The sequence below is a fragment of the Osmerus eperlanus genome, chromosome 2, assembly GCF_963692335.1.
Source record: "Osmerus eperlanus chromosome 2, fOsmEpe2.1, whole genome shotgun sequence".
Classification (NCBI taxonomy): domain Eukaryota; kingdom Metazoa; phylum Chordata; class Actinopteri; order Osmeriformes; family Osmeridae; genus Osmerus; species Osmerus eperlanus.
Window position 1 is genome coordinate 8291683 of NC_085019.1, and position 24453 is coordinate 8316135.

At 39.3% G+C, this 24453-nt stretch overlaps 5 protein-coding genes across 9 annotated transcripts; 2 read left to right on the forward strand and 3 right to left on the reverse strand.

Annotated features, from left to right (window-relative positions):
* The first annotated feature begins 885 nt into the window (after positions 1-885).
* On the forward strand, positions 886-3212 carry kdm8 (lysine (K)-specific demethylase 8). Of its 2 annotated transcripts, none has more exons than XM_062450718.1 (7): positions 886-1481; positions 1586-1758; positions 1928-2060; positions 2153-2203; positions 2359-2508; positions 2605-2701; positions 2900-3212. In XM_062450718.1, the coding sequence occupies exons 1-7, from the start codon at positions 1035-1037 to the stop codon at positions 3058-3060; spliced, it is 1212 nt and encodes a 403-aa protein (XP_062306702.1). In that variant the 5' UTR covers positions 886-1034; the 3' UTR covers positions 3061-3212. The 2 variants fall into 2 exon arrangements, with proteins under 2 accessions (XP_062306702.1, XP_062306694.1); XM_062450710.1 differs by having other exon boundaries at positions 888-1493; positions 2900-3211.
* Positions 3213-3673: 461 nt separating this feature from the next.
* Positions 3674-5964, reverse strand: nsmce1 (NSE1 homolog, SMC5-SMC6 complex component). Of its 4 annotated transcripts, none has more exons than XM_062450744.1 (8): positions 5844-5964; positions 5370-5496; positions 5164-5211; positions 4974-5051; positions 4523-4669; positions 4304-4420; positions 4052-4178; positions 3674-3883 (listed from the first exon to the last, which is right to left on the reverse strand). In XM_062450744.1, the coding sequence occupies exons 2-8, from the start codon at positions 5430-5432 to the stop codon at positions 3795-3797; spliced, it is 669 nt and encodes a 222-aa protein (XP_062306728.1). In that variant the 5' UTR covers positions 5433-5496; positions 5844-5964; the 3' UTR covers positions 3674-3794. The 4 variants fall into 4 exon arrangements, with proteins under 4 accessions (XP_062306728.1, XP_062306715.1, XP_062306738.1 ...); XM_062450731.1 differs by having other exon boundaries at positions 5164-5285; XM_062450754.1 differs by lacking the exon at positions 5844-5964 and adding an exon at positions 5613-5811.
* Positions 5965-6453: 489 nt separating this feature from the next.
* Positions 6454-10360, reverse strand: LOC134036945 (UNC93-like protein MFSD11). Its single transcript, XM_062482131.1, has 11 exons — positions 9889-10360; positions 9408-9463; positions 9185-9292; positions 9020-9099; positions 8699-8795; positions 8537-8553; positions 8235-8411; positions 8026-8151; positions 7749-7923; positions 7535-7670; positions 6454-7309 (listed from the first exon to the last, which is right to left on the reverse strand). The coding sequence occupies exons 1-11, from the start codon at positions 9976-9978 to the stop codon at positions 7157-7159; spliced, it is 1215 nt and encodes a 404-aa protein (XP_062338115.1). The 5' UTR covers positions 9979-10360; the 3' UTR covers positions 6454-7156.
* Positions 10361-10766: 406 nt separating this feature from the next.
* Positions 10767-13722, forward strand: ubfd1 (ubiquitin family domain containing 1). The gene is made up of 7 exons (XM_062450778.1): positions 10767-10968; positions 11686-11967; positions 12054-12262; positions 12419-12484; positions 12725-12830; positions 12908-12990; positions 13277-13722. The coding sequence occupies exons 1-7, from the start codon at positions 10953-10955 to the stop codon at positions 13385-13387; spliced, it is 873 nt and encodes a 290-aa protein (XP_062306762.1). The 5' UTR covers positions 10767-10952; the 3' UTR covers positions 13388-13722.
* Positions 13723-15182: 1460 nt separating this feature from the next.
* Positions 15183-22752, reverse strand: LOC134011231 (adhesion G protein-coupled receptor E1-like). Its single transcript, XM_062450766.1, has 21 exons — positions 22595-22752; positions 22156-22287; positions 21434-21580; positions 21096-21218; positions 20777-20920; positions 20431-20577; positions 20130-20276; positions 19807-19844; positions 19421-19501; positions 19205-19234; positions 18880-19045; positions 18682-18795; positions 18382-18557; positions 18054-18251; positions 17343-17546; positions 16932-17167; positions 16690-16756; positions 16517-16608; positions 16262-16421; positions 15730-15795; positions 15183-15474 (listed from the first exon to the last, which is right to left on the reverse strand). Exons 1-21 carry the CDS (start codon positions 22668-22670, stop codon positions 15406-15408), a joined length of 2613 nt encoding a protein of 870 aa, XP_062306750.1. The 5' UTR covers positions 22671-22752; the 3' UTR covers positions 15183-15405.
* Positions 22753-24453: the final 1701 nt, after the last annotated feature.

Here is a 24453-nt window from a genome sequence, read left to right on the forward strand (position 1 = left end):
GACCGTTTAAAAGCAAAGGTACAACATTGGCTTTCGGCACCCTCACACAAGAGTAGAAAATAGAATAGAATACTTTTATACTCATTGCTCATACTTCGATTGTTGCTGTCCATTAGTTAGTAGCCTACCCTCTTCTGGAGATAGAAGTCATTGCAGCTTTCTTGTCTGGTAGGCTGGGTATATTCTATTTAAAGTTTATATTGTGCAACAAACTGTTTGTACCAATATGTTTATGTCTTTCCTACAGGTTAAAAGCAAAATCGAGCATGCGTTTTCTCTGATCGTTCTGATAACATGCGGAACATACGTCATATATGACGTTTCTGAACGAACCGTTTTAAATGTAACACTGGTGAAAGGCGTTGCACTGCGGCGAATTGGACACTTTTCAGTCAGGCAAGTGAGCAATTAGGGAACATCAAGAAACCCGGCTTAAACTTATTGCTGGCTACAGTGAATTCTAATAAATACTGAACGCCAGTATGTAGCTTTTCCGATGTTTTTAAAGTGTAGGCCTATGTCATTAATGAATTATTAGCGAGCTGACTATTAAACGAACACTTACCCGGTGTTGTACCGAAATCTGTGACCTATCAAAAACTGACCAAGGGGTCTTTGTTCTGATGGCTCGCCATACTCAGCAAATATTCGAGCCCTAACCCTAACATTGGAAAACAATTAAAACTGCGACGGTGGTCACAGTTTTTGATAGGTCACCGATGTCTGCACAACAACTGGTTTACTTAACTTCTAGTTAAAACTTTTAGACTAGCCAGTTCGTCAGGTTTGTCGTTTTTGTGCAATCATTATAGCTCCTGTGTTATAATACATGTTGGCCTCTGAACAAAATATCATCTGTTTCCCGCTAGTACAGAAAAACTGCAGATCTTCATACAATGTAGGCCTACTTAGTCGAGCCTAAAACTTGACTGTCTCACTGTCTGCACCTCCTTTTATGTGTCTACTGTATAATCACATGTTATATATTTTCCACAGAACGTTTGTAGCTAACTAAAGATACTAAGCACACTTTGATGGCTGAGCTGAGGTCAACTATCATTTCTGCTTTGCCTCAAAGTGAAGCTGATTTTCCTCTGGAATTTAGTGACAAAGTGGAGTCCAGTGTTGTGGACTTGCTGAAGAGATCCAGACAGCAACTATACAGTGGAACTAAAGGCTCTCTCAGTGGACAAAATGCTCAGATCATTCTGGACTTTACATGGGAAAAGCTGAACACAGGAACCTGGCGTGATGTAGCTAAAGAGTGGAGGCATGTGTATTCATATGGATGTTTGTTTAAAGTCGCATCCCTGTGCCTTGAGGATCCATGTCATACCATTATACAGGAGGCCATTAGGACCTGCGATATGGGCCTACTAATGGGATCAGCTATTCTGGACAATATTTTACAACGCTTTGTAAACATTTTACAAAATGAAGCAAGGAAGAGACACTTCATAGAGGAAGATCTAAGTAAACAGGTTATTACCAAGGTAAAATGTATTCCATGAATGCTAGTCCCATACATGTTTTACTCTGAGGACATAACATTTTTCTGAATATAAAGATTCTTTCTTTTCAACAGAAAATGAAGTCCGAATGCCTCTCCATGCCATTGGTCAAACCGACAATGGCCGTTCCAAGGAGACACTGTCCATCTTTAGAGAGTTTCAATACAAATTACCTGCTTCCCCAAACACCTGTTATACTAGAAGGGACTATAGATCACTGGCCAGCCTTCAAAGATCAACCTTGGAGGTATCTTTACTTTTTTACATGCACCTACTACTTCATAAGCCATTTAGGTCTTATGTAGATTAACCATCATAGAAGAATGTTGAGAGACATTTTAGCAGCATTATGAAACAAAGTTTAAGAGGATATTGGAGTACATACTCAAAATGTAACTTTGTGCTTTTCTACAAAGTATAGAGTACCTGCAAACAGTTGCCGGTTGTCGAACTGTACCTGTTGAAGTGGGCTCAAGATATACTGACGAGGAGTGGTCACAGAAACTTCTTACAGTCAATCAATTTATTGATCAATATATTCTTGTAAAAGTAAGTTAAAAACAAACGTAATGTAAAGGTAAATTAATTAAAGCTATAGGTACAATTCACTATTACTGTCTCACTGTTTTATACTCTTGTAGGATGATGGTAAAGGATTGGGATATCTTGCTCAGCATCAGTTATTTGAGCAGGTTAGTGCTCAACACACCATCTATTTAATCTTACAGATAGGAGCATTAACCCATTGAGCAAGTTATTCCTCTGAATACACTAATATTGACTGGAGTCTCAAGTAAATAATGAATCAAACACTATAATTTCCTATGCTTTATGCACCCCCCTTGAGGTCCCGGAGTTAAAAAAAGACATCCGTATACCTGACTACTGTTCCCTTGGTGAGGGAGATGAAGATGACATCACCATAAATGCCTGGTTTGGGCCAGGGGGCACAGTGTCCCCCCTACACCAAGATCCACAACAGAATTTTTTGGCTCAGGTGACAACATTTGTATGTGAATATGGGGCCAGCAGTCTTTCACTCAGGACAAGGTGTGCATGGTGTGTTTATGACAAATTTACTTTTTGGGTTAAGGTGGTTGGAAGAAAGTACATACGTCTCTACTCACCAGAGCACACAGATAAGCTCTATCCTCACGTGTCACCGCTCCTGCACAACACCAGTCAGGCAAGTCAAAAATCTTAATTCATTTCAATAAACTAGCCACCAGTACTGTCACATAGTATACTAGTATCCTCTAAATGAAGCATAGATCTCATCTCTGAAGCAGAACTAGAGAAATATAGTTTTATACATATATTATACAAGACATATGTCATGCATCAACAATACTTTTGCAATAACAATCTACAATCTTTGTTGTAGGTAGACATTGAGAATCCAGACATGAGGCAGTTTCCAGAGTTTTCCAAAACTCCCTATCTAGAGTGTATTCTGCAGCCTGGAGATGTCCTGTTCATACCGGTCAAGTACTGGCACTATGTGCGATCTCTGGAGCTTAGCTTCTCTGTGAGCTTCTGGTGGTCATGAACCAAAGCATGACAATACATTAACTTGAAAATCAACAAAAGGTGTTTATTGCTGCATTGTGAAGTATTTGATTTGATTTCAGAGGACTGTACAATGTGTTGTACACCGTACAATATGTGTACAACTAATTGTACACATAAAATGTCAATAAAAATATTATAAAATAGTTTTATGAATATCCTTTTACTTTTATATTGGTGATTTCCATAGAATATGTGAAGCTGTTACACAAGCACTGCGTCTGTATGAAAGAGCTTTAAACTGTATACAAATTCCTGCATGTAAAATATTCAGAGTTGTTACCCATTTAATTTAATGGCGTATGCTTCATCAAATTAGCATATTTAATTATGTGTTTCCAAATTATCCCTGCAGATACTGTCTGAGATGATGGCTAATTTCCATAATTTATTCAAATAGGGAAAAGTTTTCTAATTTAACAACCTAATGAACCACAGGTACAAAAGATGTAAACACAGCTTTACATTAAAACTGAAAATGAAATAGTTCACATAAGAATTAAAACCCTCTGAAAGTAATTTAACAAGATTTTGATAATCGAGTTCCATGAACTGACATTACAGCTACTGCTCTTACAATTATGATCGCCATGAACCATTTAAAACCAACTTTATAAATAAGTCAAATTCAACCAACAATAGAAACATTACATTGGTCCTTCCATAAACACAGATAAAATGTTTTGTCAGATTAGCGTTAGGTACACTGCCATTTTATCTTCTGGATCTCTTTGAATGAGTCGGTGCTGTGTTCTCCTTGGCAGATGGACTCTGAGAGGGCTGGGATTGGGATCTGCTAACCTCTGAGAGGAAGGGGGAGAGGTGTCATTTTCTGAGAACTACAGTATAATGCATATGGACTGGAGTATGTAATTATTAAACCTGAGTTACCCATGCATGTAGCATTAACAGTATCTCCTTAGGAACTGTACAACATTGTAACATACACTAGGTTCAGTGTAAATTTTTACCTGGAATCTCGTGTGGCCAAAAATCCTCACAGGCAGGACATCGAGGATCAGTCCTGCCTTTGAAGTACCTGGCAACGCATGGGTTATGGATTTTGACCCCACAAGATGGATTATCACACGTTTGGCACTGCAGAATTAAAGAAACATGTCAATGAATCTCTTAATCGCAATAGCATTCAGCACTAAGACTCACATTATTTTCATACCAGGCATGACAAGTTTGTCTAATTAGCTGAGGTTACCCTTATTTACCTGTAAGGCAATATTGTGACAGATATGGCAGACTTTGACTTGGTCCATGTACATCATCCGAATGTATGTATCCATCTCCATAATGCAACGGGTTGATAGAGAATATTCGCCATGTTTCTGAAGAGCAGAGTATGTAAGGGTAGAATTACAGTCCTCTGACTTCTGTAACTAAATAAAATGACCATATTATTGTATTCATTTCCTATTTTAAGATGGTACCTCGTTTAGCCACTTCTCCTGGACAAGCCTGGCCAACACATGTTCTGTCTCTTTCTTCTTTAGCTTCTTAGTCTGAAGGCTGTCAGCAGAATTAAGGACGTCTGTGGATGATGCGGTTCCGTTATCAGATTCCACAATCAGATCCATCTGAAACAGTTAAGGGGCACCATTCAATTAAAGCACGTGGACATAAACTTATGTCAACTCTTTTGGCAACTGAATATCCCTAGACAATCTTGGTACATAAGCATCAAGGTCATGTACATCCAAACAACAGTGCTAGGATGGGGAAAAAAAATACCAAAAAACATTGTGCACACCGAGTGTCATGTTTCTTAATTTGTATCGTTTTAGTATTGTTTGGATTAGGCCCACCTCTACAAAATGACTTTGTCAATATGTCAAGGGGTTATGATAAACAGCTGAATATAGAAGTAAATTGACAATTTACAGTTTTTCTGAATAACTCCAGTTCATTGTCTGCGTAATCTGATGACATCCTGGTGACATCCGTCTCAGCCATGTTCACCTGGAGGGAAACAATGGTTCCTTAATATTGGAAATTCTTAGTCACACAATATTATTCAAGTGAGATCCATACTGGACAGGGCATCTTGCTTTCTTCTGCTTTACAGTCTCACCAAGGCATAATGTGTGAGACCATCTTCTTCAGACATCCCTTTTCTGATCTGCATGAACATGGGCTGCAGTTGAGCATTGATGACATCAATGAATTCGTCAAGTTTATCGTGGGCATAATGTGCTGGAAGAAAAATGGCAGCTGGTTATTGTTTATTAACACAGTTTTGTCTTTGCTCCAGTTATAAAGGTGCTGTGTTCTTCTTACCACCGTGGGTCTCACAACAGTGCCTGTGAAGAGCTCTTGCTCGGGGACCGTCAATAATTCCATCGACCATCAATGTTTGCAAGAATCTTCTATGGCTGTCTCCCATTGGTCGAGCCATTGCTTAAACCTTAAAACAAGAAAGACAGACAGAAGGACAAAAAGCCGTACTAAAGAAGTGTTGGATGGTATTGTTTGATATGCTTTGTATTCATTAGCAAACTGATTCGTCAAGAAAATGTGTACCGTTGTCTAGTCATGTAGAAGTAGCTAGAACTAACCAGAGCAAATTTTCTGGAGTTACTAGTAGCTACTCGAGGCTGGAGTCTAGGTAACTTAAGTTCTACCGCGATAAAATCAGCTGCGTATGAAATGCTGGTAGCTAGCATAAATTCCACTCATAACTAGTCATGTTTTGGACATCCCTAGTTAATAATATAGCCTCTTGATATTGTAAAGTTGCTTGATACAACATACCTCCTGTATTGGAAAAGACAGCAACGCCTACCCATCTAGCTTAACTCGAACCCGCTTTTATTCGTCTTATTCTATTGTTCTGACCAGCTATCAAATGATCGACCGCCCCCCTGCGGACTGCAGCCGTAGGTACGTTTTTCAATACTGCAGCAGTCAAAATAGATGTAATTTTTTGTTGTCAGGCAATCATTTTGCTCAGCAGTTTCTGTGTGAAGTGAACAGGGAATGGTGGGGGAATTGGCTGCGATGCAAGGTGCATCGTCTAAAATCTTGCCTAGGGCACCAAATTGCATTGCTCAAGTAATATATGCAAATGTGTGGAGATTGGGTAGCCTATTGCTTTATGTAAACAGACTACACACTCCAATTTTTGCAACACCTGAAATAGTATTTCGAATATCAACCTCCCATGTTCTAAATCCACCATCTTGTCACCGATTACAGTGTATTCATGAAATTTCTGTTATTTCTGCTTGTCAAACCAGGACACCAGGTCTTACCACCATCCTCTGGTCAAAATGTGATTTTGTCTGGTACAGAAAATGCAATCTTAATTTAAGTGCCTAAAAAATTCAGGTCAAAATGCAATTTTCCTGAAAAACTGAAGACAAAGATATTAAAGTGTACTATACTTTTGTAAATAGCTTTATTTATAAAAGGTAGAGACAAAATGAATTGTGGGTATTACTGACAGGATATTTATAAAAATTATTAGCTATAAATTCTCATTTATACATTGTTGTAACTACTTCTACATTTAAAAAAATGGATTGTATCAAAGCTCAAAAAGATTTCCAAATAAGTCACAAAGTAGTGGTTGCATTGCATTGCAAGACAATGGGTACGTGAAGGATTGTAAGCGCTGGTGTATTCTTCTTAACAATTATAAAATGGTTTCATCACACACACACACACAACTGTACAATTGATAAATACACATTCAAGAAGTAATTCCTGTGAAATCTTTGGTGACTGCCACTTGTCAAACATTTTATCAATAAGCTGATATTGATTTATATTAATAAAAGTTTCTTGAGGAATCATGATATGTTTGATGAATAACACTTTTGCAAGTGTAAGAAAATCTTATACATCAACCCTGAGAGAGTGACAGCAAAGGTTGTGTGCATGTAAAGAGAAGTCTACATTAATATACATAAATAAGAGCAAGGTACAACTTAGTGTATTGTGTGCAGAATAAAAATGTAAGTTAAACGCTAAAACAGAAAATGTCAGGCATCGTTAGTGTTAAACAGGAAATTACCGTTTTACTATACTTAACTGTCAGTAGTGAAATTGTGATGACAATTCCGCTAGTATTCTTGCAGATCAACAGAGAAATGTTGCATTCTCTCCACCATAAAGAAGCAGAGTGTTCCAGTAAAGCCCAAGATCACCATTAGTAGGAGCTGCCATGTCAGAAGTAGATAGCCACTGTAGAAGAAGGCGATCGCTGCAAAGATGGACTAAACAAAAATAAAAGTATGTGGTATTGGATATTTTATATAAATACAAGAATTAAGTATGGATGCACTTTTGATGTCTAGTAACAAATGACTACATTCAAAACCCATGGCCTGGTAAACACAAGTACCAGGTACATCTACTGTATATTTAGAGCTTTCAAATGAACTCATCAGGTACCATTGGTATAATTGTCAGGGCACTGTATTGTTTTCTTATATAATTACCTGAATAAATTTAAAGATGGCAAAGGCAGGTGCACTTTGCTCAGCATACACACGCCCCAAGATGCTGTATAACTGAGTGTTGAAACAACTGTCGCCAAGACCCAACAAGAAACTGCACAGCAGGGCAATTGATACACTAGGACACAGGAAAAAAATAATTAAGTTTGAAGTCTATCATGTCAGTTATATTATTGACCAGTTTTAAAAGCACTACCTTGGTGTGAGATATGGTTTGTGCTGTGTGTTGGTTTTTAACACAATAGGGGCATCTTCTGGGATGTTGAGGAAGATCAAGTAGAAGGCAACAAAATGGACGACCATTCCCAAGAAGACCACAGATGTGCGTCTGAAGCGGTTGTTCTTACATATTAGCCCAAATAAACCTCCACCTGGTTGAAACATTACATTGAGTCAAACACAGCAAAGCAATTCTTGTTGTACCAATGTGATTTGAAAAATAAATAAATTGAAGGCATTAACTGTAAACTTACCAACTATTTCTCCAACTCCCACTACAATGCCAGAGATGCCAATTAACCCTTTAGATGCTTCTCCAAACTCGGCTGTTGCTCCAATACATGTCCCATATACCCCACTGTAAAAGGATAGCTCAAGGCCTAGAAAAGGGAAGGCTGTTACTAAAACATTTTAATGTAAGGAGGATTTCAACAGATAAACATGAACAGAATACCATACTTACCACTGTATGCCATACAGCAGCTCAGGAGCAATATTGTTTTGGTTTTAAGCAGTTGTATAATTGTTTCTTTAAATAAATAAAACATAAAAATGAGCAAAAGACAGTGATCAGGGAATACAAAAATACATAGGTTTGATAAGTCAAAGGACCTAACGAACTTACGGAATTCTGATTTTGCTCATGTTATAGGAACCACTGCGTTGCTTGTCAGTTTTCATTTGTCCTCTCCTGGCTCAATCTGGGTTCTCTGATTTATGAACACGTGAATCAAAATCTTTTAGTCAACCGGACAGCATTCATACTGAGGATTCGGTTTAACCTATTCAACATGTTATGTTGAAAAAGCATATGAAGGTACATACTAACCCATGTTATGAAACATGCAGGTTCAACATGACTTGTCATGTCTGTTCCATATACAGTATAGTCAGTGTACCAAGTGTTCAATCTACCACATTACATACCTGCACTGTAGAAGCGCCCAAAACATCCCTGTGTTCCTATTAATAGTGGCAGCATCAGAGTTCTCCACAAGGAAGTGCCCCTGAGCAGTCCAAAGCACTGACAAAACATGAGAAACATCTCAGGGATGTTATTGACAACAGACAATGATTGGTTCAAATGGAGACACTCTAGATTAGCTCGATAGTCCTTCATTTTTGTCTGATACTTAAACTCACAATGCAGGCTCTTAATGTTATCATGCAATGAAATATGTCATGACAGTATAAAAAACATTAGGACAAATTGACCGGGGAAAGAAGTCTCAGGACAAATGGACTTACTGGCTGCTCCAATGCCGATTAATACTGAAGTTAAATAAAAGGACCATACTGATGGAGTGATGAATGCGGCTATGTAACCACTAGGAGGGAAAAAAGGATATTAAAATACAGTACCTCTGACATATCAAACCCCAAATAGTATTTTTACAATTTCTTGATACTCACCTGTACAGAATTCCACTGAAAAACATGGTAATCTGTGGTCCAATTACAGCAACAACGGTTGGAGCAAGTAAATTTGAGAAGGAAAACACTCCATAGATGATTCCCAGGCTTTATTGGAAAATACACGTGTCATAACATGCCGTCATGTTTTCGGTGTGCAATAAATTCAATTATACTCATATGGATTGTGTTAAAATAATAGTGGTAACACAATACAACTTACCTGTCGTACCCACTTCCAGTGAAACTACCATTATCCAAGCTCTTAATGAGGGTTTGCTTTAAAAATAAAAAATAAAGTTGTTACATTGTCATGTTTTCCGATAGTGTACTGCTAAATTAGGTGGCATTACCTTAAAATACATGAATGTATCTCATTCATTCGTCTGGCATGATAATTTATGGAGCAAATTAGAAGCACGAGATGCGCCTGACTTGTTACAATGCCCCACTGACAGCCTCATCTTCAGCATCATGTGAGATTGAATTGCATTGGAAAATAAAATGTAAGACTCAGTGGGTCTTTATTTAGGCTCCAATCCCAAATAAGTTTAATGCACTTCGTTTTGGTTATAAATCAAACTCCTAACTAGGGTTACCTGAATAGATGCAAATCTAGCCTCAATCTCCGGAAGAGAGCAATATATTTTACGCACATGCATCTGATGTTTATTAAGTCACACAAATACTGTTTGTACACTTACTTCAATGTTTCCACACGTTGTAAATGCTGTAAAAATTAACAAAAATCCAACACCAAGAATCACAACGTTGAATGTTCTCAGGTCTGCCATACTTGCAGCAATGCTCTGTCTGGCTTTACGACGTAGCTCGTTATCGATAGCTAATTAGGAAATCATACAATGTTTCCCTATGTAACACCTGTTGCACGAATGAGACATTCCCACGGCAACTAGTTACAAGGAGTTGAGAAAAATAAAATCCTGTGCCACCTTTGCTAAACGAAGTTCCCCCTATACACGAGATTCAAGCGCGGGCAGCTTGATAACGTAACTCGTCTTCTACAATACTTGCTCTTTGGACGTCCTGGCTATACTGTTGAATTGTGGTGGTGTGGCCATGAACTCGTCTATTGCTCTCATACGCAGATCTTACTGATAATAGACTAGCTCGATTCGAAATTGATTAACATCCAGCAGCCTCAAACTTCTTGGACATTGGATAGTTCAAACTTCTTGTACATTGCAGAGTTGAGCAGCCATGTGACATCAGTTAAATAGCCAACGAAGTTGTCATAAGGGCAGTTAGTTTAGGTTCAGACGGACAATGACTAGTCTCGTTGCAGGTCGATTCTCACAGAAATGTGTCTCAATTAAGACTACAGACTATTGACACGGTAGTAGGCCTATATGCTTGTAACAGGCATTTAACATATAGCTAGTGGTTGTAAAAATGGTCAGCGTGGGATATACTATATTGTTCTATATGTAGCGAGTGGTGTAAGCCACGACCTTGATTGGCCCTAACATCTGGCTGTAATTTCACATCAACAAAGGATTCAAGAATAATTCTCATTTTACAGTATTATTCTCAAACTAATTTAAAGTCAAGTACAAATCCTATACGTGATTTATAATAAAATGTTTAAATGTTTTGTTTGCGAACCCTGTACACCGTGGTACCACCCAGGCAACCTAAACGATTGGCAACTTTGATTTAACAATCGCGTACAAGTATGGAAGCCCAGTAGCTAAATCGATGTTTCCAGCAGCAGCCACAGACACTGTTCATATTGTACACAATCATCATGGCGACCCAGGATGGTGGGTATCAAGAAAATTTAGTTTCATGCCGTCCCAACTACATTTCCTGTGTTTTTTCCCTTTTGTACAAGGGATTAGGCGTTGTGTTTAATTGGCTTGCAAATGCTACTGACTAAAATTGCACTTGTCAATACGATTTTTACAAATGTTACTGTAATATCATGTATTGTTTGGTCGTTGCAACTAGCTTAGCTTAGCTAGCAACGTTAGTCAGCCATAATGCGGTCCGCTGCTAGTAACCTACTAGCTGGTCCTTTCGATTTTGTTTTTGAGGTTACATATACTGTATCTATGGTTACAGTAGTTGGCATTTTGTCCATAAATACTGGACCAATACACTACAACTAACAGTACCTAGATGCAATGTTAGCTGCTGTTGGCTAGTTAGCGTTGACAGTGTTTGCTATAATCGCTGACAAATTCATGGCTAGTCCCAGTGTGGGTTAGCAAGCTAGACAACAGCAGCAGCCAGCTAACTTGCTAGGCTACCTATTTTGACAGCTAGATAGCCATTATCAAATGCAACTTCCAACAGATTGAACTGACTCTTTGGCCATTTCTGAACAGGTGTCAGGACCTTGACTTGCCGAGATTGGAATGGATTTGTCCAATTTCAGCTACAGCTAACATTGTTTACATTAGAAGAATGGAATGGGTAACGGTAAATAATGTTCAATTTAAAATGTCTGACATGAAGTGTGTGATCCTTTTTTATAGGGAGTGAAGAGATAACAATGGAAACGGAAGCCAAGCTTAAAGAGCCAGAACCACTGTGTGATTATGTTGACCGAGGTGATGCTGTAGAGTCTGATCACATGTCTCAAGCAGATGGGGAAAACAATTCAACTCAGGACCCAACTGTTAGCAATGGAGATGACACAGATGATGGGAAGGAGATGGTGGATCTAAAGATAATTTGGAACAAGAATAAGTATGACCTGAAAATTCCTTTGGATGGCACTGGTGCCAAACTTAAAGAGAGGATCCATTCACTCACTGGTAAGAGTAAGATCAGCTAGTTACAACTTTTTTCAAACAGTAGAAGACAGTAGTAGCTCATTCAAAGTCTGCTTACTTGTTTAAAGGTCTTCCACCTGCCATGCAGAAAGTGATGTACAAGGGATTGCTCCCTGAGGATAAGACGCTAAGAGAAATCAAAGTTACAAATGGTGCAAAAATTATGGTGGTTGGGTCTACAATAAATGATGTACTAGCTGTCAACACCCCAAAAGAGGTAATGCAACAGGAAGTTAAAGCAGAAGAAAACAAAAAAGAACCTTTGTGTCGGCAAAAGGTAAGACTGGTGTCTTACATATTGCTATGTAAATGAGCCTACTTGAATGGCTGGGTAGAAATGAGCTTGTTTGTATTAGGATATCCGGTGCAAGGTTTAGGTTGTATTTAACAAAACAACAATGATCTAACGATGATTTAAAAAAATCCCCCCTAGCAACACAGAAAGGTGTTGGACAAAGGTAAACCAGAAGACATAATGCCATCAGTAAAAGGAACAAAGGTAAGTGTAAATCATGAAGTAAAAAAAATAAATATATATACACTATATATATATATATATATATATATATATATATATATGTTTTGTCTGGTGTTCAGTTAGTATCTTGACCGCAAATGTTTCAGCTGACACCACCCCACTGTATCGCAGACTGAGGAGGAGCTAGGAGAGCAGTCGCTGTGAATCATTCCCTTGTTCGTCCACTAATGACCAGCAAGAGATCTTTCATTTGTTAAACAGGAACGCTTACCAACAGTGCCTTTAGCTGGAATGTACAACAAAACCGGTGGAAAAGTTCGACTCACCTTCAAACTGGAACAAGATCAGCTGTGGATTGGAACTAAGGGTGAGATAATGCCTTGGTTTGCCCTGCAGAAAAGGGGTTCTTGTCAAGCACTTCTTATTGTTGTTTGTCTCCTACAGAGAGGACAGAGAAAGTCCCAATGGGCTCCATAAAAAATGTGGTGACTGAACCAATTGAAGGCCATGAAGACTATCACATGATGGTAATGCATTCTCAAGCTGTTAAACTTAAACAGTTGAATCAGATTTTTGTAAACATTTGAACGGGAATAAATTATACATGGTACCATATATTGTGAACCATATGTTTACAATGGCTTAGGGTCTAGGTAAAATGTATAGCAGGGAATATTACATCTAATTTCTTGCAGTAGGTCATGAAGTGGTATGGATTCTGTATTTGGTTGAACTGTTTTGTAGACTTGGAATTAATTTCCAAATCTGTATGTTATGCATTCACTAAGTGTACTGTATGCCCCACTTGCTTAGGCGTTCCAGCTGGGTCCAACAGAAGCCTCTCAGTATTGGGTCTACTGGGTCCCTATACAGTTTGTTGATGCAATCAAAGACACAGTCCTTGGAAAGTGGCAGTATTTTTAATGTGCCTCCATAATTGACATTGAAAAACTGGGATCTACAAGAGGAACACATGAACATGGAAACTGGAGAAAATGAGGAAATCTAAGGAACTTGATATTGCATATTTGAAAAAGCAAACTGAAGGATGCCTATGGACTATTCATATTCTTTGGGGTTTTAAGTGCACTAAGCGGCAGCATTATATTTCCTAGCCCAATTTCATCATTCAAGTTTTTGAGCAAACCCAAGGAAAACAATGAAACAATTGTACAGAGATTGCTAATGCTTTCCCCAGTTATTCTTAAAGAAATAAAACGTATTTAAGGAAATAAATGCACTAGGACATTTTCATGTAATGTTTGTTTATCTGAAGACATACCATGATTATGTTTGACTACATTACTTTCGTTTAGTCGTGGCTATCTTGAACTTGGCTATACCTGTATGTTCATGTTAAGAGGTCAAAAATAACAGCATTTACACATTTAACAAGTTTCAATCAGTACTAGTATTATAACACAATGATTTAGCAACTGTATTGATTGAGTGGAGCTGTCTTATGCTCTGAGATTGGCCATGGTATTAAACGGGCTCAATTCATTGCAGGAATAACTTGACAGAAATATTACATTAATTTAATCATTTGTACACCAAGCAGAGGTCATATGCCTCAGTAACCATATGGTTACAACGTGATCTGATTTTGCTGGGAGAGGGATACGCAAAGTCCATATTTTGCACAATCAACTACTTTACAGGTCAGTGGCAAACCATGGGATTAATAATCCTTTCAATTAATTTATAAAGTATGTCATCACGGTGTCAAGTAGAATCCAATCCAAACATTTGAGAACAAATGGAGACGAGGCTCATTTCTAACTGCGACAATATTTCTAGGGGATTTCGTCAGCATAAATGAATAATGAGATTCAACAATTCAGGTGACATTGCACAACTGTATCTTGTGAGCTTCTATCACTGCTCTGAGACACCAGAGAGAGAGAACTTGGGTCACATATGTGGGCATGGATATCCATTGCATTCTAATCAGTACCGGGCCAAAGCACTTGCATTTTCCTATTGGCTCCACAATTCTGTTATAAAAAAATAATGTTACTTAGTAACAGTGGATAAGACAAGAAGTTAAAGATAAGGATAGCAAATCTAGATTTCTTTAACAATCAACCTTTGCTTCAGGTCATCTATCCTATGCAAATGTTATGTTAATAAAATAATCAATACATTGAGGAAGCCAAGTATTAGATATATTAACCGGTTGAAAATATGTTGCAACCTGGAAAATATTTCTGCCTGAGACTTGTAATTGTCAATAAAGAAGATAATGCCATGCTAATACACTTCCTAGTGGTTACAGTGGCCAGTTATAGGCCGAGTTGAAGAGGATAAATAGATCTGGGAAATTCCCCATCATTGATTATGATACATTTATAAATTTAGCAGACATGCATTGGTGATATTGCTGCATGTGGAGGTGTGACTTTCCCCTGGTCCACATACCTGACAATGTCATGATTGTCATCCACATAAATTGTGTTTAACCCTTGTGTTCTCCTCGGGTCGTTCTGACCCATCAGTCATTGTGACCCACCGTCGTATTGCGACAACTTTACCGCATACAAAAACAAAGTGAAGCATTTTCTTTTAACCGTCGGGCTGTCTCAGACCCCCCACATTGCGAAGGTTAAAAGAAAAGTATTTTTATTTGGTTTTGTATTGGGTAAAATTGGGTAAACACAATGATGGTTCGTTATGAACCTTTGGGTCATGTGACCCGAAGGCAGCACGAGGGTTAATAAGATGTCTTTTGCACACAAAAAAAACATAATTATGGTACAAAACTTTCAGACAGACCATACATCTACAAAATATTCTACTGCAGTGTGACACAATTTATGTATTTGCTGTTAAAATATAAACCCATTTCAGTTAAGCAAATACATGCACGTACATAGATTACACTAAAGCAAGGGTAAATATATCAAACATGCAAGTCTCTCTTGATCTCATCTTCTATGGCTTTAGTCCTTTGCTGTGTCTTTCTTTTCCCCTGTCTTGTCCAAGTCTTCGGAGGTTGAGGGTGTTTCTTTCTGCATTGACACACATATAAATTAGTTTAATGTAGTCAGGTTTTTGTTTTTCATAGTTGGGAGGGGTTACCTGCACTTTATAATATTCACTCTAGCCCTGAGAATCATGTCAGTCCCATTGATAGCCAGCAGCTTCTAGCTACTAAGATGCAGTGTTGTATTAATGTTATTACTTGTTGATGGTTGTACATCTGGAAATCTACCAAACAATGACAGCATGGTGGTGCGCTGTAGTAGGAAGCATTAGGATCTTACCACAGAACCATGGATGCTGGCTGAGCCGGATGAGCATGTGATGAACCTGTAGTACTCCTCTCGGACCTGCAGGGTACACCACAGAACCATCTTCATCTCCACACATATCCTACTCGCAGGCTTAACCCTTATGCTGCCTTCGGGTCACATGACCCAAAGGTTCATAACGAACCATCGTTGTGTTTACCCAATTTTACCCAATACAAAAACAAATAAAAATAATTTTCTTTTAACCATCGCAATGTGGGGGGTCTGAGACAGCCCAACGGTTAAAAGAAAATGATTCACTTTGTTTTGGTATGCGGTAAAGTTGTCGCAATACGACGGTGGGTCACAATGACTGATGGGTCAGAATGACCCGAAGATAACACAAGGGTTAAAGGGGCCCAACTCTAATGACGGAGCTTTCCTCCCTCCCTCCAATCTGATATTAAATGTATCTGCTGTGTAGACATGGGTATTCTAGTTATTTTTGAGGATAAACATCCCCGGACCCCAGTTAATGGTTAGAAATGGGTGCGAAGAGAAGTACCTCTTTGTTGAAAAGACAGTGGACGATGTAGAGGAAGGTGCCCTGCTGCGAGTTAAGGAGGATGAAGAGGAACTGGGAGAATGTGCTGGTCTGGTAGAAGCCCAGGATCCAGGTACAGCCCAATATGATAAACTGGGCCAAAATCTTGAAGACTATCAGTCTGGTAGAGAGAGAGCGAGGGAGAGCACACTGTACATCAACAGAACATACTGTTTTATACGTTTGGTCTTTGAGACAGACAGAGACTACACGCACCTGGTGTCTTTGGACTGGGAGACATCGCTCCTCATGCTGACCAAAGTGGGTCGTAAACTCCAGAGTGTAACACAAAACAAGATCCAGTTCATCTGAAAGCAAAAAGTAAAGTGTGTGAGTGTGTGTGTGTGTATGTAAGTGTGTATGCATCTTGATGGTGTTGAAACACTCACAGCAAGGACAGCAATCACTGGTCCAGTCAAAGCCCATGAAAAATACTTCTGATTTGACAGCCAGCACCTGTTTGTCCACAAATGGTTTGTCCACGTTAAACAACAAATGCCTCTACTGTTAACCAGAAGACAGACGGGACAACTTCACACATATGAGAGTGTCTATTGTACTTCAAATGTCTTTGTTACACCAGATGCTCACAGTAAAACTAGATACATGTTTTTTCATAATTACGACTAACTTTGTAGGAGTGCCATATCCACCAGAATTGACCCATGCAGACACGCCGACTATCACTGTTGGAACGCCATAGCCAATAAGGTAGAGGTATGGCCTGGGAAGGCCATCCCTTTGGATGACCTGTACCCTGGAGAGCATCCTGACCAGCAGGTAGAGCTGTAGGGCCTCCAGCAGCATCCACACAAAGCTGGCCACCACCAGGAAGTGCAGAAGCCCGGCCATGGCCTTGCAGATCAGCTAGGGACAAAGTACAGTCAACTTAGAGCTCTCTTATTGACTCAAAAGCGGACTCATGATGCACACACACGCACACAGCTCAACTATTTTTTGATTCACACTTCTACGGACAAGTAACTCTTCGATGCATATTTAATTAGTTAATTAGTTTCTCGTCCAAAAGACAATGCCAGACCTTGGAATCAACATAGGCCTTGTCCAACAGCAGCAGCAGATGGGTCAGGAAGAGACAGATACAGAGGTGAAGGCGGGCTGTGTTGTTGATCTTGGGGTTCCAGCTGCACAGTAGGAAGGTCAGGATGGCCAGAGCAAGAAAGACCAGGCCAATACACACACAGACTTTGTTCACCCACTCTATAAACGGATCTTCCACGGCCACCTAAATAGATGCACAGATACATTTGGTTGAAGCAGAATACACATGTGCACTCAGTTAAAGCTTTTGGTCTACTAAACACACACACACACACACACCTATTGAGAATATTGTTTCACCTAACCCTTAACCTTAATCATAAGATTCACCTAAAAATTGAACCTGAACCCTAAACCTAACCCAAGCTCCTAACCCTAAAACTATCAGTAACTCCTAAGCCCAACCCTTGATGTAAATCTAACCGTAACACTCATTTTAACCATAACCCCTCTAAAAATAACACTTGAACTTGTGAAGAGCACAATTTTTTTTCCTTGTTTTACTATATTCTCTCTCTCTCTCTCTCTCTCTCTCTCTCTCTCTCTCTCTCTCTCTCTCTCTCTCTCTCTCTCTCTCTCTCTCTCTCTCTCTCTCTCTCTCTCTCTCTCTCTCTCTCTCTCTCTCTCTCTCTCTCTCTCTCTCTCTCTCTCTCTCTCTCTCTCTCTCTCTCTCTTACACACATACACGTACCTTCCCAGTTTGCAGGATGAGGGCAAAGGTGGAGAGATGAGAGCAGCTACACACTGTGTAGTTCTCATCAGAGAATGCGACCCAGCAGCCCTCCACTGACCAGAACATTTTCACCTCCTCTCCTCCAGCAATTCCCTCTTTCTCTACACTCTTCTTCTCCCAGTATACACAGGTCACCAAGTCTGACTCAGACAACCTCTGAGACAAAAATATATAGACAAGTTGTGACATAGGGTGGAGGGAGGATATGCATGTACAGTGGATTGGGGCGATTGGTGGATGGATGGAGGGATGGAGTGATGGATGAATGGAGATAGAGAGACAGCACCCTCTTGTGTTGGATGGTGAAGTTGACCGGCTGGGAAAGCTGTGTTTTATTCGTTTTTGGCAGGGTGGCAGTGATGACATCAGAGTACATCTCTGTCTGGTTCTCAGTCTCAAAGAAGCTGTGACTCAGGAGACTCTCCATCCTGTTGATGGTCATGAAGACTGCTGCCGCTGACCCTGCCAAATTAATCACACACACACACCATAGAATGAATGTAGATGTGAATATACTTCCCACTCTATACCATGCCATGATAATCACTTAATCATACAGTACTGTGCATGCTCCTCTTTATTTTACCGTTGTTGTTTTGGGCTACAGCCTGCAGGTTGATCATCATGGTGTTTCCCTTGGCTGAGAGAGTTGTGTTATCCCCTCCTTCAGTTTCAGGCCCAACAGCTTGAAGACTGATATCTGACACCCCACATGCAAGGACAATATGATCAGTGTCCCACCCTTATGAGTATCTATAGGTTTGGTGTGTAACCCAAGTCCTACCTATTTCGTTTGTCGTTAGTTTTATGTTGGTCTGGTTCTGGGTTGGATCCACCAAGGCAGACACCAGACGCGCTGAGATCCCTAGGATCAAACTGCCAGTGTTTGCTTTTACAGATGCACTCGCTGTCCGACTTTTCTTGGAGTCATCCTTAACTCCAGACACCTCCTAAGAGAATGAATAGATGGATGAATAGATGGATGAATGGATTAATGGATAATACAGAGAAACAAACAAACGAGTACATGAGCTAATCCTTGATGCCGTTTCAGTAATACAATGAAATGACGATGAGATGGTAGAAAGGTAGACAATGGTAGACAATACCAGGGTAGCAGAGAAGCCGTTAGTCACTGTCTGCAGAGAGAAAAACAATGAGAAAGGAATATGTGAAAATGTAACAAGAATGTATTGCACCTAGATACCAATTAGCATAGTGAGTATGCCATCACTGATGCTGTGTCTGCTGTCAAAGTGCTTGACTGCCCTCAGGTCATCACCTATTTACAAGTACATTTACAGTAGAACACTCCAAAGACTGACCCCGGCTGGTAGGATGGTGTCAGAGTTGTTTTGTAGCTCTTGGTCCATATTATTGAGGAAGTAGGTCTCCTTAGTCTGGCCCTGTGGCATAGATACAGATTGTTTTTTTGTTTTTTTTAATCACTTCCATTCTAATTAGTGACAAGCCTTTTTTTTCTGTCACAAAACTGGATAGGTAGACTTTTTCCCCTTTACACAGCTTAGACCTATCCATTCAAATCCAATGAGTGATTACTCAAAACAGGCGACAGAGGGTTGCAATGGGATTTTAATGTATTTATTTGAACATCCTCACCTCAAGTATGGTATTAGTGTTAAATGCATTAGTAAACCATACTAAACATGATTTAAAAACAAGACAAGATCAAACGTAAAAAAAGACTCACCTCTGGCGGATTCAGACGGTCCAGAATTTCCTGAACACCTGTTGGATGTGAATGGAACATTTGGAGGGAAATGTGAGGGCAGGAATTCTCGTTACAGATGTGTCAAGGACTCACAGTCCAAGAGTACGACACATTGTTAAAAACATATCACTAACACAGTACAATTGGCCTTCATCTGAACCACAAAGCCAGCAATGCTAGCAAAGCACAAAACTCAAATCAAAACATGTATCCTCTTGGCATTCACTGAGACTCATTTAATGTATGAGTGTGTATGTGGTTAGTTAGAGGTGGCAAGGATTATGTTAACATCAACCACTCACTCTGACACACTGAAATGTCCATCTCCCACATGAGTCCGGTGGAGGGGAAGTAACCATCCTGACAGGAACAATAGAAGGTTCCGGGAACATTATCACACACAGAAGCTTGACCACATAGGCCCGGAGTCTCACCACACTCATCTATGTCTATAGAAGAAGAACACAAACACACACACATACACGCCAGTCAATATGGAACATGCCGAATAGGAAATATATCAAATATAGGATTTAATGTATTGCTGACACAGAAAAAAATAATAAACACACATTAAGACACACACAGTAATAGTTTACAAACCTAGGCATGGGTTCAAGATGCTAGATATAAAGTCTGGGTTGGTCTCACGGAAACCAAAGTTGCAGGTACAGGTGTATGCCCCAATAGAGTTGGTGCAGTTGGCATCAGGACCACAGATGGTGGTGTTTGTCACACACTCATCAAGGTCTGTAAGAGTAAAATACAAGGCACTGATCATGCTACGTTGGACATATTGAGTAATGATATAGGCAGCCATTCAATATGTCCTAGGTACCAAGATTATTGACTAGTTTATTAAAGTTGCCATCTGTTGTATATACCAAGCATTTATGGAAGAATAAACTAAATAAGGAAACTGGTTAGCTAGCATTAAAGAGACATGTACCTTGGCAGATGTTGGTCTGGCTTGGTTCTGCTTCTAGGTTGGTAGGTATGTATCCCTGTAGACAGGCACAGCTATGGGCTCCAGGTGTGTTGGTACAGATGGAGTCTGGGCCACAGATGGTTGAGTTGAAACACTCGTCAACATCTGTGGAGAAGAACATTTAGCTCCCAACTGCATTGTTCTTTGATAGAATGAAGAGAACGTTTGAATTGTTGGACATGGAATCAGCAGCACACGGTTGGTTGACAGTGATTAGCAATGAAGTACAAGTTTAAACTTAACATTGAACATTGTCTGACTGTAAGAACGATGTAGACACCTAGACATTCCGTGATGTTTTTGTTGATGCTGTAGCCATCATTGCAGGAACAGATGTAACTCCCGATGTTGTTTGTACACATTCCATTCGTGCTACAGATGCCAGTGGAACACTCATCTAAATCTGTATGAGAAAAAAGAGGTGGGCAGTGTTTACTGTACAGTAGGAATATTTGTTCTGGTTTAAGACAATTCAGGTTTGTTTGCGTGTGTGTAAGGGACAGAGTGAGTGAGTGAGTGAGTGTTAGTCAGTCAGTCAGTCAGTCAGTCAGAGTAATTCTCATTCAAGGTTCCTTCAATCTGGATTCTCAGGGAGATACTGTACATTCTAAACTGTACCTTGGCAGGCGTTGGAGTTGCTTGGCTCTAACAAGGGGTTGCTAGGTGTGTATCCCTGCAGACAAACACAGCTATATTTTCCAGGTGTGTTGGTGCAGTTGGAATAAGAGCCACATGCTGAAGTGGTATCCACACATTCATCTATGTCTGTAGGAAAAGGTTAGGATTAAATCATGCCTCTTACTTTCCAGATGACATTTACAGCTGCACTGTTAAAATGGCAGAAGAATCAATTCAAGTTGCTAGTAAAGTGTTAAAAACACCTTAATTGTATCATAGTTATTAGAAATACAGCAAACTCTTGATTCTCAAATCAAAGCATGATACTGTATGTTTCTGTCATGTCTCACGTGTTTTTACTCAGTACTGGTTGCCACCTCTATATCTGTCTGCTTGGGACAGTCTAGTAGGCGTTCTACCACCACAGTGAGACATTACAATGATACGAGTTAAGAGTGACTACAGGTCATCAACAGCTAAAACAATTGCTACATCTAACTGCAATTTCGTTTATTCATCATTAGGACAAGCCCTCAGTTATTTTAAACTGTACTATGACAAAACTGATATTATGACTGTCTTCTTTGTGCTTATAGGTCATCATGAATACTCCTTGTCTCTGGACATCTTGAAACACATTTTGCCCCATTTCCCAGTCATGAATTTAGATTAGGTCTGATCTCCAAATATATGATTGAGAGGTTATTCACAGTTCAGTTTACCTTGGCAGCCATAGGACTCATTTGTAGGTTTGTGGGTTGGGGGAATTTTGTAGCCCGAAACACAAACACAACCTCCCTCAGCTGTGCACTGTGCTAAAGGACCGCAGGAGTCTTCAGTGCAGTTACTGTGAACTGGACAGACAGAGCGGGTTACACCTTTACACGTGACACCTTTAAACTCCTTTTTTTATACTTTGGAGATACACGCCACATTTCAAATGTAATTATAACGAACAACTAACAATCCACATTCTAAAATGTCTCTGTCTCAAAGCTAAGTATATTACTTTGTGTCAGCCTCGAGGCAAATATACGATGAATCATCCTGACCCCTTGTTGTTATACTATTCAATTTTAAATTCAAATAGATTGTATTCATTCTTATACTCCTATTACAATTTATGCTTTATATCAAATGTAATTGTATTATAATACTTACAGATCACAAAAGCCATGGAATGGTAGCTGTGCTGAGTGGGCATAAACACATAGAATCCTCCTGGACAGAGCACCATTTCAATCTGGTTTGCAACATGACAACAGTACCCGGAATTTGGGTAACGAGATGAACATGCACTACCCACTGTTGATGATTCAGACTGAGATGTGGGAGGGACGAAGTTCAGATACAGGGGATAACTTGTGCCTCCCAGATTATTTGCAACACATTTTCTGATAATTTGGTCTCCTCCAATCCCAACGAAGCGCCACCATTTATTCAGTAGACCAGCATCATCTTCGGTGTTAACAGGGATCTCGGTGTAGGCTAAGTTACGGTGTGGTTCAGATATATTAAGGTAGCCGTCACAGCTGCCTGGGTGCAATGACCAGATTCAATAGATTAATATAAATTCATATGAAATATTGCTTTGTAAAAAGTACTACATGAAGACAAATGCTATGCCAAGACTATAAAAGGCTGACACTGGCCATCATGAGCTTTTCCTCTTCTCTTAACGCTTCCCTAGAAATCTTTCTTTTTTTGTGCCAGAACTTTGGTAAAATGTAGTAATTTTTCATTTGTCTTACAACTGAACACCACCTACACAACAACTGTTTAAACACAACAGATTTAAACAAAGTTGTTGACTACTTTCAGCAACTACAAGAATTGATTGAAGAAACATTTAGATTTTCATTTCAAACAAGATAAAGGTAAATCTACACTTATTTAATCAAATCTTACCACTGGGAAAAACATCACGGGCAGACAGATACCCTAAAGTAAAAGAAAAGTTCAGGTGACAAAATACTCTGTAACTACGGCAGGCATAAAACTCAATAAAATATATACGGTATGGGGGTCTGTGAAAGAGAATACAATACAAATGTTCTTACAACTGCACACCACCAACTGTTTAATCACAACAGATTTAAACAAAGTCGTTGGCTGCTTTCAGCAAGTACAAAAATGTATCTTACCAGGGGCAGGGATAAACAGAAACCCTAAAGAGAAAGATACACTTTGTTATGGACACAGTCATTTCCTCACTGTAAGGTTCAGTTTAAACATATAGCATTTGTTAAATGTTTTGGGACATCAAAATTATTCGACTACCAAGAACAGTCTGTCATGAGTAGTAGACCTATAGACCAATAAAGGTGTAATATGTTTACCGGTCAAATACTATTTGCTAGAAACTTTGGTTGGATTAAGGCCTGGAACTACAAGTGGTTCTTATATTTTTAGTAGGAACAATAACAAAAACAGTAAATTAAAGCATTGTTGAAAATTAACCCCAAAGAATTTAAAGAATAGTAACTTCTGGAATTCACTCACCCAGGAATAGAGATAAAACACAGTATGTCATCTTAACAGATCCCTCTTGAAACCATGAATACACGAACACTCAATTCACCTGAGCCATACATCACAGGATTTGCACAGTATCCAAAACTCTGTTTTTAGAAGGTTTGAGACATATGCAAACCATCTGACTCAGGTTGAGAACAAACAAGATAACACAACAAATCAACACATTTAGAGATGAGAGGGAAAGGAAGCTCTACAAGTGCATATTTTTAGAGGTGTCTGAAGGAGTCACAGGGATCACTTTGTTTTTTAAGGGAGCTTATTTTGTAGTATCAGATAACTGGTGATGTAGATGAGGCCCTTGAGATCAGGAAGAAACTAGGAGCTACAATAAAACTAAGGACCAAAGAGTTGCTACTGAATTAAGCCACAGCAACACCTTAGAGCTTCACAGAAAAAACACAAATACTCATATTTGCCTGAATGAGTCATGGATAAAATGCTCCATGCTTCATTCAAAGCAAACCATCCATATAACCAGCTGT

What these genes read in the sequence shown, in the direction of transcription:
- kdm8 (XM_062450710.1), top strand. Translation starts at nt 1,035, where the DNA reads ATGGCTGAGCTGAGGTCAACTATCATTTCTGCTTTGCCTCAAAGTGAA. An exon ending in GTAAACAGGTTATTACCAAG is followed by an intron (nt 1,494 to 1,585) that starts GTAAAATGTATT and finishes TCTTTTCAACAG; the next exon opens with AAAATGAAGTCCGAATGCCT. An exon ending in ATCAATATATTCTTGTAAAA is followed by an intron (nt 2,061 to 2,152) that starts GTAAGTTAAAAA and finishes ATACTCTTGTAG; the next exon opens with GATGATGGTAAAGGATTGGG.
- nsmce1 (XM_062450731.1), bottom strand. Translation starts at nt 5,487, where the DNA reads ATGGCTCGACCAATGGGAGACAGCCATAGAAGATTCTTGCAAACATTG. An exon ending in GTCACAATATTGCCTTACAG is followed by an intron (nt 4,179 to 4,303) that starts GTAAATAAGGGT and finishes TTAATTCTGCAG; the next exon opens with TGCCAAACGTGTGATAATCC. An exon ending in TTGGCCACACGAGATTCCAG is followed by an intron (nt 3,884 to 4,051) that starts GTAAAAATTTAC and finishes CCTTCCTCTCAG; the next exon opens with AGGTTAGCAGATCCCAATCC.
- LOC134036945 (XM_062482131.1), bottom strand. Translation starts at nt 9,978, where the DNA reads ATGGCAGACCTGAGAACATTCAACGTTGTGATTCTTGGTGTTGGATTT. An exon ending in CAACGTGTGGAAACATTGAA is followed by an intron (nt 9,464 to 9,888) that starts GTAAGTGTACAA and finishes TTATTTTTAAAG; the next exon opens with CAAACCCTCATTAAGAGCTT. An exon ending in GGGAGTTGGAGAAATAGTTG is followed by an intron (nt 7,924 to 8,025) that starts GTAAGTTTACAG and finishes TGTTTCAACCAG; the next exon opens with GTGGAGGTTTATTTGGGCTA.
- ubfd1 (XM_062450778.1), top strand. An exon ending in CATCAGTAAAAGGAACAAAG is followed by an intron (nt 12,485 to 12,724) that starts GTAAGTGTAAAT and finishes TTTGTTAAACAG; the next exon opens with GAACGCTTACCAACAGTGCC. An exon ending in GCTGTGGATTGGAACTAAGG is followed by an intron (nt 12,831 to 12,907) that starts GTGAGATAATGC and finishes TGTCTCCTACAG; the next exon opens with AGAGGACAGAGAAAGTCCCA.
- LOC134011231 (XM_062450766.1), bottom strand. Translation starts at nt 22,670, where the DNA reads ATGGTGCTCTGTCCAGGAGGATTCTATGTGTTTATGCCCACTCAGCAC. An exon ending in ACGGCTTCTCTGCTACCCTG is followed by an intron (nt 19,046 to 19,204) that starts GTATTGTCTACC and finishes TCATTCTCTTAG; the next exon opens with GAGGTGTCTGGAGTTAAGGA. An exon ending in TCATCCTGCAAACTGGGAAG is followed by an intron (nt 17,547 to 18,053) that starts GTACGTGTATGT and finishes GCATCTATTTAG; the next exon opens with GTGGCCGTGGAAGATCCGTT.